This window comes from Bombus vosnesenskii, unplaced genomic scaffold, assembly GCF_011952255.1.
Source record: "Bombus vosnesenskii isolate JDL3184/JDL3185 unplaced genomic scaffold, Bvos_JDL3184-5_v1.1 scf7180000013295, whole genome shotgun sequence".
Classification (NCBI taxonomy): Eukaryota; Metazoa; Arthropoda; class Insecta; order Hymenoptera; family Apidae; genus Bombus; species Bombus vosnesenskii.
In genome coordinates this window covers 2,774,894-2,789,187 of record NW_022882946.1, presented here as the reverse complement: position 1 = coordinate 2,789,187, position 14,294 = coordinate 2,774,894, and the positions used below count along the sequence as shown (strand labels likewise).

The window sequence follows — 14,294 nt, the reverse complement described above, 5'->3', positions numbered from 1 at the left end:
CAAGTCTAAATCAGCTTTTTGTCATTTTAATACCATTTCTACCTCAAACGAATAACTTCAGCAACTTGGTAGAATCTTAGGTAACAACGCAACAATGAGTCGCAACCGAGAACTCGATCAACGAAAATTAATATTCGTTCTCAGGGAAATTCCGCGAACGCGCTGCTCGAAATTCCGGAAACACTTTGTTCGAAGGTACCGCTGCCCTCTGCAAGTTTCCCTTCACCAATTATTCGAGACATGCTTCGTTAATTTTCTATCACCGCGAGCCCTCGTTACCGCTCGTCCCCAAACAAGGCAACACCGCTAACAACTGGTCAACTCGATCAACCCACCGGGGAGCGCTACGCAAAATTGATACGACCCATTTCCAAACGGCGCGGCGGTCAACCTTCATCGATCACTGCTGAATTTCTATGATACACGGCCTGCCAATTACAAGAACGAGTTATCTTCGGTGGAACACGAACCACCCAGCTGTTCGATACCCACCAATTCGATGAATATCCATTCCCTCTAGATAGAATCGGATCTAATCTGTCGAATCGTGGCCGATAACCGTGCGGGATAAAATCAGATAATGTGCATTGTGTAACAGAATAAGCTTCGGATTCCCTTTAATATCCGCTCCGATTCTCCTGTTATGCTTCGTCCAGCTACACGGTTTCACTTGGCATTATATATTCGTAGAACGACTACCAAATAATCTAAACTATGGATCGTGTATCGTGTAACGAGAGTGTGCTGGAACGATACTCGAGTATTTACGGAAATATCGTGGAATGGATGAGTTAGCAGTAGAGAACATCTCTTTTATCGTTATTTTATCCCTATTGAACAGACCAGTTTCCATTCAATTCATTAAGATTGATGGAATGCGATGAAAATGAAGAAAATAATAGATACAAGCATTTTAGGTATTTAATGTAGTCGATCTTTGTATCGTTTTTAAGGAAGATAATAACGTAGAAACTGTTCCTTGCTTTATTTTATGTTTTACGTAATTGAGACGCGTTAATTAAATATGAAAGTGTAACAAGACCATAGGCAAGTGTTCGGAGAGGAAGGAATTCAACGAAATTCCAAACATAGCAGAGAAGCTTCTGATCACGGAATTTTAATTACTGCATTTTACTGAATCTTAAATCACGCTAAAACTATATTCTCTTCGCGAACAATGAAACAAGATTCGTTCGGCGTTAAGCAAAAGTATGGTATAGATCACGAAGATTCATCAAATCGAGTAATACTTATCGTCTTCGTCAATCATGATACTTTACGTATGTTCAAAATACGTGACTCGTTTAATTAAAAAAAGGGGCACAATACAGCTAAAAGTAATAAAGTACGAGCGATAAAATAATAAAGTAAGATCTATATATCCATGTATATGTGGGATAGTGTGACGTCAGGGAAGGACGTCAAGATATGTTAATGTTGTCAAGGAGTGTTGTGAGCGTTACCAAGGTATATTAAGGGAAAAATGGGCATGAAAAATACTATCAGAGTTGAATTTATCGTGGTCGTGTGAAGTTTGTTGTGTTGTTGTGTCGCAGAATTAGTGAGAAACGAATACGCGAAACGCGGTATTATATTCGATTTCGTGCGAGTGCAACGATATTGTATTTATCATGCTGTTTTCTATAAATTTATAATATAACATTCCTACATATACAGTATAGTTTTCAAAAGTTATAATTAAAGAATCTGTTCTGATCGTCGATCACAGAACGTGAAATTCGAAACACGCGATCGAAGGAGCCAGATTAAATCGTTTATCTTCGAATGGTTCGCGTTTTAGTTACACGCTGTAATCTCGTCCTAGATTTAATCGCACCGTGGCGCCGTGACGAATCAAACAAGAAGATAAGGTCCGTCGCGTACGCAGCAATCTCGACGAATAGCAAAGCAACGAACGGATTCCCCTGAATCCTGGTTATCTGGTTTCGTTTCGTTCGACACGTTTCATTCTTCCGATATATTTCGAATCAGATAGTAACGCACTAGTACAATTAAAATCTGGTGATACTCAGCTCACGTTTAAATCGATAAGAGAAGCCTACAGATACGCGGCAGAAACGATTAGATAAACTAAGTACATCTCGATACACAAATGGCATTCTAAACGTAGTACTGGCATTATGGTTCATCTTTTTACTCACGCGTACTTCTTATTTGATCGTTTAATAAAACCATTTTCAAATTCAATGATTTTATTAGCCATTCGCTTTAATAATTTTTATTAGTTAATCTTCGCTTCGATACTTTTGATTAAAAGTATCATTCTGGTGAAGCTTTACGCAAGTATACATATTGTCAAAGACAAACGACTTGTGTGCGTTCGATATACGCGTGGACCGCAAGACCAGACAGATAGAACCCGAGGGAACTAAGAAACGGACGACTGTGCAGTATAAACTGAGATAGGTACAACCTCAATAAAGCAGAACTTTAACTTGACAGTCGTTCGAGCAAACAGGGAAGAAGGAAACGAACAAGAGAAAAAAAACGGCAATACTAAAACGAGCAGATACAGAAAGCGTAACGCTGGTGGAATCAAAGAAAGAATGGACCTCGATGTGTTTCAGTATCGAACTTCTTTGCACCACTCGAAGAACGTTACATGCAACGATCGTGTAATTTACGTATTTATTCAGAATAAATCGATAACATCATCGATTGATAGATATTCGAAATGTAGTAGCTGAGAGAGCATGCATATACAAAAAGTTATGCTTTCCACTCGTGAATATTTCAAAGATATTTGTCGCTTTGATAAAGCCGTAAACTCAAAAGAGCTTCCTTTTACTACACGATAAGAAATGCAATGGGGTGGCTTTTTGATACAATAGAGCTTCGTGTATCTTGTTCGGGATTTGGAGTGGCCGTCTGGTAATTACCGCGATGCCTTATATGAACCAGATGCGATCCTCAGGCAGGACGACCGTCAAGGGTCTACGCTACCCTAGTGCGGACCCAACATAAACAGTGGGCCTGTTGTACAGTCAAGGTACTTTAGGACCCCACGGAAGAAACCCATAAGGCACGTAACTTCTTTATTTTATGGTACATCACAGGAAGACCGGAAAAGCGAGTTTTCTCCAAGTGTAAGGTCACCCGCGCGCGAACCTTCATGAAGGCGGCCAGCCCGTCCTCAAACATACTTCTTTACCCAATGATCAGTTTGAACAGACTTGAGACACACATACCACGAACTTTCCTCTACGACAGCAACATCCTCAAGACTCACTCTTGCACCAGTATTCTAAGAGTCAACACGTAACAGTATTCAGTCAGTGACAATCATATTTAACAGTATAACCAGTGAACTAAAAGACAGTTGTATTCAGAGTATCGAGTGGAATAGGATAGTCAGTGAACTAAAAGACAGTTGTATTCAGAGTACTGAGTGGAATAAATAAGGTGAACTAAACCTCGCTCCTTACATTTATTATAATCCTCCACCTTGGACGCTAATAACGTTCAAGGCTCGCAATACCAAGCGATCAGTTGTGCCCGACTGATCGCTAGTTAGTTGAGTGTCGCAACATATCTTTAGTTCGCTACTTCCACGCGCGGCATTTAGCGGAAATTCGTTCGTTAGAGATTGATCATTGTTCGTTTCCTTCCTAAAGGATCTTTTGAAATCCTGATACCTGATACCTAGCTTAAAGCTTTTCGGTATTTCACAGTACCGAGCTTTGACCTAGCCGGATCACCTTGTTGCCAAGCCACCGTCCACCGCGACTAACTACTTTACCCCCGTTCAAGTGTGTATCTATAGTTAGTCGTTGGTTGTCATCCTTAGTTGATATTCTCATTCGTAATCGTCACTTGTCATATCTAGTCCTTAGCAATCCTTTCAATAGTTATTTCTCACGATAATGGATGGTCTTATGGGCTAGTTAGATAGCTTTTAGTAATCGGCACAGTACGTGGTAATACCAACCAACTGCGAACGAACAACACTCGATCAGCAAAAGGGATCGAACAAAACAATTAGGTTTGTTCGATTAATAACATATTAAGGCAAAGATTTGAGGTGATCGTCGGTGAAGCTGCCCACGAGGAAATACCCTTGATTTTCAACAATAACGTTTATTAGACCCTTAACAATTAAGAACAAATAACGTTTAACCACGATTAACGATTAACAATGATTAACAACGGTTAACGTTTAACAACGATTAATAACAAGTAACGATTAAAACTGAACTCTCAAGAGTAGACGACTCGTTTCTCTAATTGTGTTTGCTTCTCTCAACCTTTCGCACTTCGCAGCTCGGAGCAGAATGAATCTTTTGGTTCAAAACCAAACAGATTCTTCCCTTTATTGCCCCTTGATATCCCCACTACGCGCGCGTTTGTTAGAAACCTGCGACGGTTGCCGCGTATGCATTCTACCGAATATTCGGCGAAAGAACCGTAGGGATATCGATGGTACATTAGGCCTGTCGGCCTTACGCTTTGAAGGTATAGCGCTTTGTGCCGCGAAGCCGTTGGAAATTTCCGTGGTCGAGTGCCGCCACAAATTTAAAACGTACTTTAGATAAAATTAGAAAATCCATATTTAGTTCGACATGTATCGATACAACATAGAATCTTACTACACTTTGTAAAATGATTCTCTGTTACTTTGGTTAATAAAAATTATGTAATAGACAATATCAGTTTGTCGTTGAAATCTTTAATAGCGCGATTTAAAGTTGAATAACGAAAAAAATCATTGTGAGCTTTACCAACTTCTTACAGTGAATAAAACCATAAGAGCAATATCAACATTGAAATGACAACTCTGAATGAATTCTGTGTACCATCACCTCAATCTGCCACAGTCACAGCCAACACACAACAAGTCACTATCGCCAACATTATCATCCTAAACATATCACGCGTTGCATCCCGTGAAACCTGAACACGAGCAATCTAAACGTCTGCTAGTCGGCTGAGAAGCACTCGAGCAATCCAACAGACTGACGCAGATTCCGTGGCACTTTTTGCAGCGACCGATGCGTCGCGTGTCTGCCTTTATTTCCATAGCCGTCGACAACATTCACGAGCCGTGTGTTCACCGAGCCCCGATTCACAGAACGCCTTCAGAAAGTCGACGCATTGCTCGGTACGCGTCGCGAGAAATACGCCGTGAACGATGGAAAAGGGAGGACGAGATAAACGAACGGGTGCGAGAGTGTGTCGAGGCGGAAGGGTTGGGGACAGAGTTGGAGGGAGGGAGTGTTGGAAAGAGTGCATTAAAGCGTCGACACAGAACGGGAATGTTCGCGGAACAAAAACCGACACGACCGAAGATTTGCTTTGGGAATGGCGGAACCTGGCCCGGAGAACTCGCTGTGCCGGGCGAGAACTCGACTCATGAACGAAGAAGCTAAGCCCTTTAGCGAGGACGCGGCAAATGGAGTCGACGTTTTCGCTCATGGATGGTCGACAACCGTCGTGAAATTCTGTATACAGACAGGAACCACCTAAACGGAGCACAATAAACAGCTGCTCGGAGCGACCGCGAAGCTTATTGATGAAAAGAGACGGAATTTGGATAGGCGAGTAAGACGAAGAAGAAGCGGAACGAGTGGCAATCGACAAGCAAAGAGCATCCGGAATGAAAGTTCCGCGACACTTTTAATCATCGCGCCAACTCGTCGTTTGCCTCGCTTTCTTTTTCGCGTTGCGATCTGAAAACGACGGAATTGTGGTTCCTTTTGACGAAGAAACTAAGAAAGGTTTTAGACTAGTTTTGTGATAAAATTGCGTTTAAAATATATTTATATGTAAATTGAGATATTTGTATATTTATACCGCTTGATGCGAGGCCGGTATATCTAAAGATAGACGTTCTCTATAGAAAGTAGTTAAGACATTAGACTTCGTAATGGAAAAAGTACCTTTATAAAAATAAAATAAAATGTCTCAAATACCCCAAAATAATGTAATTACTATCAATGTTGAATTTCCGCATTCAATAATATCTATCGTTCAGAATTTTCTGCCAATTATAATAAGTGTTTCGATATATCAGAAGGTAACTCCATAACAATATTACGAATAAAATATGTATAGAGCAACAATTTCTGGAACATCGTAGTGTCCGAATATATATTAACGACAGTCATTGAAAGCTCTTCCGGCCCTACGTAATTCAGTTGCTGTAATTGGCTATTAAGATGCTGCAGATTCGTTAGTGCACGCTTTAAATTCGTCATTAAAGATTCGAAAAGTTAAAGCTTTAATCAGTGATGCCGTCAAAACGTTTTCGGTGGTAGGGTTGGCAATTTCATTCGGCGAACGTTGCTCCCAAAAAGGAAGTTTAATCGCCACGCGTAATTAGGAAATTAACAAGGCAGAAAATAGCTTGCACGAGTTTACAACTGTACATGTATGCGTTACGACAGGAGAAGGCTATACGACAGTTGATGTTTTATGGAGATAAATGAAATTCAAATTTATGCTGTAAATATATGAACATCCTGAATTTAGACATGGATTAAGCATTTTTTAATTTTATTCGTCTTGTTTTCGAACGGTTCTACCAGATTTTACGGAGCTACCAGCTCCAATTTTACGAGTAACTAGTTCTATATTTAAAGCGTTTTCTTTTGTTATATTTCGTAAAATCATAATAATCTATAGAGTAATTGAAAACTACAAGTAAAAAGACATGATAATTTAAATATTCAAGTTGAAAAACGTTACTTTGCTGGATAAATTGTACGAATAACGGATTTAAAATCATTCGACTTACTTTTATGTAATATTCTTCTACAAAAACAAGACAAAACGGTAAAATACTCGCTTGATCTTCCACCATTTGGAAGCCATAGCATGCCATAGCATGCAGCACTGCTCTCATTCGTACATTTTTCACTTATTTTATCGCGTAGACTCGTGATAAAAAGACAGAAGTATTGTTGCACATTCACGAACTGCCCTGTATTATTTCCAACACCCGCATTCAACGACGACCAATCTTTTTCCCACTTCTCGTTAACCGTTGTTTACGCGTGAAAATAAGTACAATGCCGGCGGAATCACAGCCCGGTGAAAAGGTTATAAAACGCGGAACCAATTTTTCTATGGCAGTTAGTAACATTGTTTGCGAAACAAACAACACTTTGTTGAAAGGTCGAATTACTTCGTGAACAAAAGACAAATGAATTCGTCGTATGTTTCGTACAAATCCCTCGTTGCTATTTTTTTAAAGTGGATCTCACGATAAAATGTGGACATTACACATATATTGAACAGAACGAATTATCCTATAAACGGATTAATTCAAGTACGCGAGGTAATCACAGATGTTACACAGTTTCATTTTCGTGTTTTCCATCAAATTTTTACGAACTTTTAATGGAACTGCTTGGTAGAAAACTGTAAAAGAGTAAAAATCTATCACGACGGACGCCTTTATCGCGTGGCTTAATCGTAATCCCTCTGTAAACGAACGCTTTACAGACAACCTGATTGAAAGGTATCTGTAAAACTTTCCACGTTTCAAAGGATTTTTTAAACGTTTGTTTGACTTTGAATCAAATGGAATTGAACGTCGAATTAAATGACATTATATTTGAGGGGAAATTATTGTTATTGTAAATTCAGGGATTATTATAAAAAATATTCTAACAGGGTACACTCTCACATTTACTTTGCAGAATAAATACGAATTAAAAATAAATGATTCATGCAATAAAACGTGATCCATTAAGACATGCATTATGAAAACTATTACGAAAACACTGAAAGCTATAAGTCATTCAGTCTTGAATTCTACATTCCGTAACCGTACGATAATCAATTCTTAAAAATTAACAAAATATGTATATTAAATATATAGTATTTGTAATATTTGATACCAGAGAATAGACTATCTTTAGATTCAAGTATAATTGAATATTAGAAAGAAGCAAGAAATATTTTATACGCAAGATATCGTGCTGTGTTCAAGGTATCATACATATGCAGCGAAATGATTCATCGCCTTTCTTCGTATTGACCTCAAAAGTGGCTATTAACTTTTCGTGGCGCAATGTGTTGACTCCGCGATTAACGGTACCAGTAACGGCCCCACGAAACAATTTTAAAACACGTCAGGACGGTCAACTTGGTCGAATATCATTATCGTTTGATCTATCGTAATCATCAAAAGAGCCGGTTACTGAGCGCGTAATCTTCAACCTGGGAAGAAATTACCATTTCTTATTTATGTAAATGTTAACCTGTTTCTTTTAAGGCTACTAGCCATTTTTCTTATTTCACAGTTAATCTTATTCCCACTTACACTCTTTTATTAATATGAATGAAACGATTTGTTGCAAAGTATCGTATTATCAATGGGTATACGTATAATATGTTATGAAATATATGCAACTGAAATAATTGTAGATTATAAAATCGATTCAATCAGTTGCTATAAATCTGATTGTAAAATATATTCTATTTCGTAAAGAGGTGTTCTCTCTGGCAATTATAAATCTCATTCCAATTAGCAAATATCTAAATCAATTAAATTACAGAAAATGGATCTCTCTCTTTCACTCTAGTCTCGAACTGTATAATAGTAACGATTTGTAACTTGGTTTGTTCATTTTTAAAAAATTATATTTTAATAATTAAACAAAATTATAATTGTAATTATATTTATTTTTTGATATACGATAATACTAACTAATAACTAATCATAACTAGCTAATTAAAAAAAAGACATTGTAAATCTGTTCATTTTCTTCTAACTAAAATTATCCTTAAGCTCGTGTCACGTTTCTCATTTTAAACGCTTAAAATTACAACTCACACCGAAGAAAGTTGAACGTGATAAATGTTCAAACGCGATACGTCACGCTCGGGAAAGTATCCGTGCGTACAAAGGGAAATTCGTCTGCTTGGTGTATACAGTTTTTTACGTTTTAATTAATACGAGGATCAAAGCAACGTGCATGAGAGCGAGTTCGAAGCACCTGCCGGATAAAGAAAGAAATAGAAACGTTCAAACGGGACATGAAAACGTCCCGACGAGAAGCCAACGTGAAATTTTTAACGAGCGATGATTTCAGATCCACGAAATTATGAAAACACGCTAAAACCCGTCAACAAGATTTATCCAATCGCGACACAATTTTGCGACATATTACAAGCTCAAAAGACCTGTTTCCAGCTAGTACTCCCTCGTAGTATCGAATTTAGATCACAAAGAGCTGCTCGATGATGCCCGCTCGCGTGAATAACTCGATATATAGAAAAATGACATTTCCTTGAGGTATCTTTCGAGATACAGGAAGATTCTCTGATACTGAAACGATATTTGTCTCTGGATTTAACATTCGACCGAGCAGAAAATACGCAAGAGATCGGTAAAAGCGGTGTTTTTGTGTAATAAACGCTCGACTAACTTGGCTTTGTTCTTTAGCAAATCCTCTTGGAAATACATGTTTTAAACATCTAACGATGTGCAATCCATCATACAGACGACTTTGTGCACGTAATCCGTTGCAATTCACTTGTCAAACTGGAAAAAATATTCTGACTGATCGCATTACTACAAAAATTTATATGTGAAAATCTATCTAACTTCTCCAATGACATTTCTTCAAATCTTACAGAAACCATTATTTGAGAAAATAATCGTAAGATTAATACATGGTAGATAGAAAGAAAGAGACATTTGGATGCGTCTAGGTGTTGCTAAATATCATAAAGACATTTCAAAGAAAATCACGTATTAAAGAGGAATTTCTGCGGAACCGACGTAAAACAAGTACCTTATGTAATATGTCAACGTAATTCCTTTTATTAATGATCATTGAATTCATTGCCAAAGTAGATATCCGCAATAATAATAATAATACACCTCGTATGTAAGAACTCATGTCATATTATCTCACGCAATTGACTCAAACAACAATTTTATCAGCAGATATTAAGCTATCAGAAGTCGTCAGAGGCATTGAAAAACAACATTATATTAAAATATCTTTCCATGACCAATCTATGACCTTTTCCTTACCATTTATATATTTAAAGTAAAATATAGATCTTTTAATTAATCTAACAACAGCAAATTAAGCTGATGATATACGTTGCTTCCATAAAATACCAACACGCTGCATCAAACCCAGTATCGTCTGCTCTTAGATTAATCCAAGGACGATCCTCATTTTCTTTTCTGTAGTCTCTAGGGGCCATCGTTATTAAGAATCCGACATTTCGCTGACAATCACTCAAGAGATAACCAGCAACGAAAGGAAGTGCGATTGCTTAATTTATCATCGAATGGAGGTCACCGGTGAACGCGATAACTAGTCTTATTTACTCGCGAAAATATATTTAACATCGTTTATCGTGAATAGTTATCAGTTACGTTAGTCGAAGAGCAGGGCTGTTGGTGGAAAGCGAAGTTACTTTTGACTTTTGTAAAATAGATATTCGTAAAAAAATAAGTAGCCTGAGAACGAACGGCTGTCGGTTCTCTTGATCGAAAGTTCGCCTCTTTAATTTCTGTAAAATACAATATTAGGAAGCATTTGACGTTCAGCAGGAGATGTCACTAGACCACGATATTGTCATCGATCAACCGGCTGGAGAGTTTGTCACCTCTGGATCGAGGAGCAATTAATTCTGGCGAACGACTTCATGGATCGGACAGCGGAGCACGTAAGTAAACCGACTGTCAAATCCGATTTCTGACGCGGTCGAGGGCCTGAATTCGAATGAGGCCGTTCCGCCGAGATTTCTCACTACCGATAATCAGCTAAGATTCTATTCTAGATGGTGGGAACGCGCCTGTTTCGTATTATCATAACGGAATCGGCGAAACACGCTTTCGCAGAGTAATTAACTTTTCGCGTTCACCACTGGTTTTCAATGCTTGCCTGCTATATACCGTTGGAAAGAAAACAAGAGGTATAAAAATACTTGAACCTCGAACTAGTCCCGTTGTAACATTAGCAACGTCATTATCAGAACATTACGTTTAATTAATATTTACTTGGGTTTTACCTCTACGTAACAATCTGCAATATTCACTGTTTGTTAAGAATTTCTGTTCAGTTTTTATAGACTGTACGGCATGTAATTCATTACATTTAAATTCACTTAAATACAAATTCATTGCCAATATATATATATATAAACATACATCTACTTCACATGCACGTATCGATTACAGATAGATTAATGCATAGAATTTCCATTCCAAATATTATACGTTATACTGACGAGGAAACTTGATTCGACGCATATTATTCCAAAAGAAATATTTGAAATAATTTCCATTGGCTGCTTATTTCCAATATCTCACAATCGATAATTTTTCATTCCTGCGGAAAGTTAACTCTGTTGCAGTCCTCGAATATTCTCTATATCTCAAACTCGCTCGAATTTCAACCGAGAAAAGGCTATTCGTTGTTTTAGGAAAATCATTAGTAATAAAAAAGATTCTCTCCTGGTTCATCGTTAACGATCGTTTCCATACTAATAGCATTTGCAATCGTTTCAATCGTTGAATGTAACTTTTCTAAATTGGTTACCTTTTAATTTTATCAGACAGAATATGACAGAACGTTACTTGTGAAATGATATACCAAGCGCTATACTTGCACCGGATGTTTTTCTTTTCATATATGCATATTATGCATATATGAAATGCATATGCATATATTTTGCATATTATGTACTGTTAACGTGGTTACCACTTCTAAAAAAACTCTACATCTGGTCTTTTTAGTTTTCTCAAGCACCGAAGCCATCGACAGCGTGTAGACAAAAGACTACGACGAAGATAGACCATAAACAGTAGACAGGTGACGTTGGCTTCGGGGTTTTCAGTTATTGAGTAACACAGCTAGCGTGTGGATCTGGACCAGTTCAAATTGTATTCTTACTTATAATTACACTTCTATTTAAATATATTTTCTGCCTTACAATTTATCCACGAGTTTTCTCTGTTTACACATCGAACAACCTCAACATGTACGTTCCGTGTATTTCTGTACCTTGAAGTGTTATAGATACAAAGCCCGCAGTCATAAATAACATCATAAATAATAATCAATACGCTACATACAGAAATTCTGTGAGGATATTACCAGATTATTGCTAAGATTATCTGTTTGTGCCTGTTTCTCGTACAGACGCCGCGTTGGCAGATCGTTCGTTCCAATCGCGTTCGAATGAATCATCGACGTGTAAACCTTTCCCGCCCAACGATACTGAAGATTCAAACGGAGTTACATTGACGCTATTATCAACTATACGGGCGAACTTTGATCATGAAAATACATGTTTTAATGATTCCAGAGTTGAACGGTCTGACTAGTCTTTGACAATGTTCCCTAATCCCTTGATGTAAATGCAAAATCGATATAAATATGTATAGCGATAACGAGCGATCGAAATATGTATGCGAATATAATCGAAGTTTAAGAAGGCTGTGAATCGATTCGAAACACTTTTTGCTGCAACAAGATAAATTCCAAGCACGTCGTCTGGAATGCGTACGACTTTAGGAGTGTTCTAACTTTAAGCTATTCGGGGCGCTTGTACTACGTGACATCGATTCTATGTAATATCTACTCGAGGATACAGTCTAGTTAATTATTTTCGCGTAGGGTTTGCGATGCAAATTCCCGTTAATACGAGGAAACTTAATGGAAGATTCTCGTCAGATCAGATTAGTCTGACAATATATTTAATAAGACATCGTAGGATCCCTAAAACTGCTTGTTGACTATTGATATTTACCTAAATGCTTTGTGTATTTAGTTTAGTATTTATATAGGATAGTAATTCTTTTTGATACCAATAGACGATTAGTATTTATTTCTATACGGTGAGATAGTTGTTAAAAGATTGCAAATAAAATGAAAATATTGCTACATATGATACTTTAATTTGCATTTCGTTATTTCAATTTGTCAAAAGAATTTGAAAGCTAGTTGCAAATCAAAAGCACTCTGATATCAAACTGCTGTATAGCGATCATTGGAATATCTTACGTAATGTCATGACGAAAGGGAAAATCTTCATGGAGATATGATTAATTCAAGATAGTTGGTCAAGTTTAGCATCGCTGCAAAGAAAAACTATGACAACAGCGCGAATCTTTTTTGCGCGACATAATGTTCCAGAAGAAACAGAGAATTATATACAAAGCTTATTACGTTGAAGCAATGTTTCCTTAGCCTATATCAAACAACGTAATTCCAGAAATATACGTTTCTTTCTACATTTCTCTATATTATAATTTTTTACGAGATATTACATACAGGTATAGTTAGCTTTCTAAACTCACATTGATGTGACTTATTTCATTTCACGAAGATATCATTTTATATAGACTATAACGAACTAATCTAGCAGAGAAGATTACGACAGGAGAAAATCTTACAAATCTTATACAACAATTGTCCCTAATCTTTCATCGTTGACATCATCCTAACCTACATGGAGATACAGACGCTTACATTTGAATCTGGCATGCCAGAAGCCACTGGCGAGACCAGATGCCCAGCCGTTAAAACAGATGTTTATTTACCGAATGAAAGAACCTTTTGACCGCTTGACGAAAAAAAAACCATATGGCAGTACAAATACGTCGGCCACGTAATCAGCGTAATACATTGCGTTCCGTGACACGTGTGCCACCGACCGACGAACTAACCTCTCAACGAGAGACGATCAAATAAATCGGAACAAAGAAATCACATTCTATTACACGTGGAATCTAACGTAAAATCTATCTGTTTTTCTGTTATACGTATATCGTATTGGTAAAGTATCACTGACCTTGAGTCGAACTTGGTACCATCCACCAATGTGCCGGTGTAATGCATCGTCAACTGGTCACCGATCTTCGATTTCGCGTCGCATACTTCCGGTACATACAGCTTTTCGACCTTCAGTTCCGACTGGTTCTGATCGGCATTTGCAAGAACAAGAACGGCAACGAACACGAGAAGCACCGTACGGCACGTCGCGAGCACGGCACCCGCGTTATTATTTTCTAAACGGACAGCCATGACTCGGTTCGTTCGTTGGCAAACGCTCGTAAGCAACTGAGTCGGTGTAGCGCTCTACGCCACCGAGCTACCTTCGTTTCCCACTCCCTGTGGCCGCTGGCTGCGCTGTACTTCGTTCCGAGATCAGGCGAACGCGTTGGAAAAGGACGAGAGCACCGTGCCGCCACATTGCGCCGTCTCATTGGCCCCACGAAATATGTAGGTCTCTGCCTCGGCCTCTTTTCCTCCTTCCTTTCCCTCTCTCTCGCTCCCATTTACTCTCTTTTTCGCTCT

General features: G+C 38.1%; 1 protein-coding gene across 2 annotated transcripts in view; it reads right to left on the bottom strand.

The window, feature by feature from the left end:
• The window catches only part of LOC117233209 (FK506-binding protein 2), a 116,009-nt gene extending 101,915 nt beyond the window's left edge, over positions 1-14,094 (bottom strand). Inside the window, exon 1 of one of the 2 annotated variants that reach the window (XM_033493297.1) lies at positions 13,789-14,094. In XM_033493297.1, coding sequence (XP_033349188.1) covers positions 13,789-14,021 — 233 coding nt within the window. In that variant the 5' untranslated portion in view covers positions 14,022-14,094. The remainder of the gene's footprint in view (positions 1-13,788) is intronic. The other variant, XM_033493298.1, reaches the window with a different exon arrangement.
• Positions 14,095-14,294: the final 200 nt, after the last annotated feature.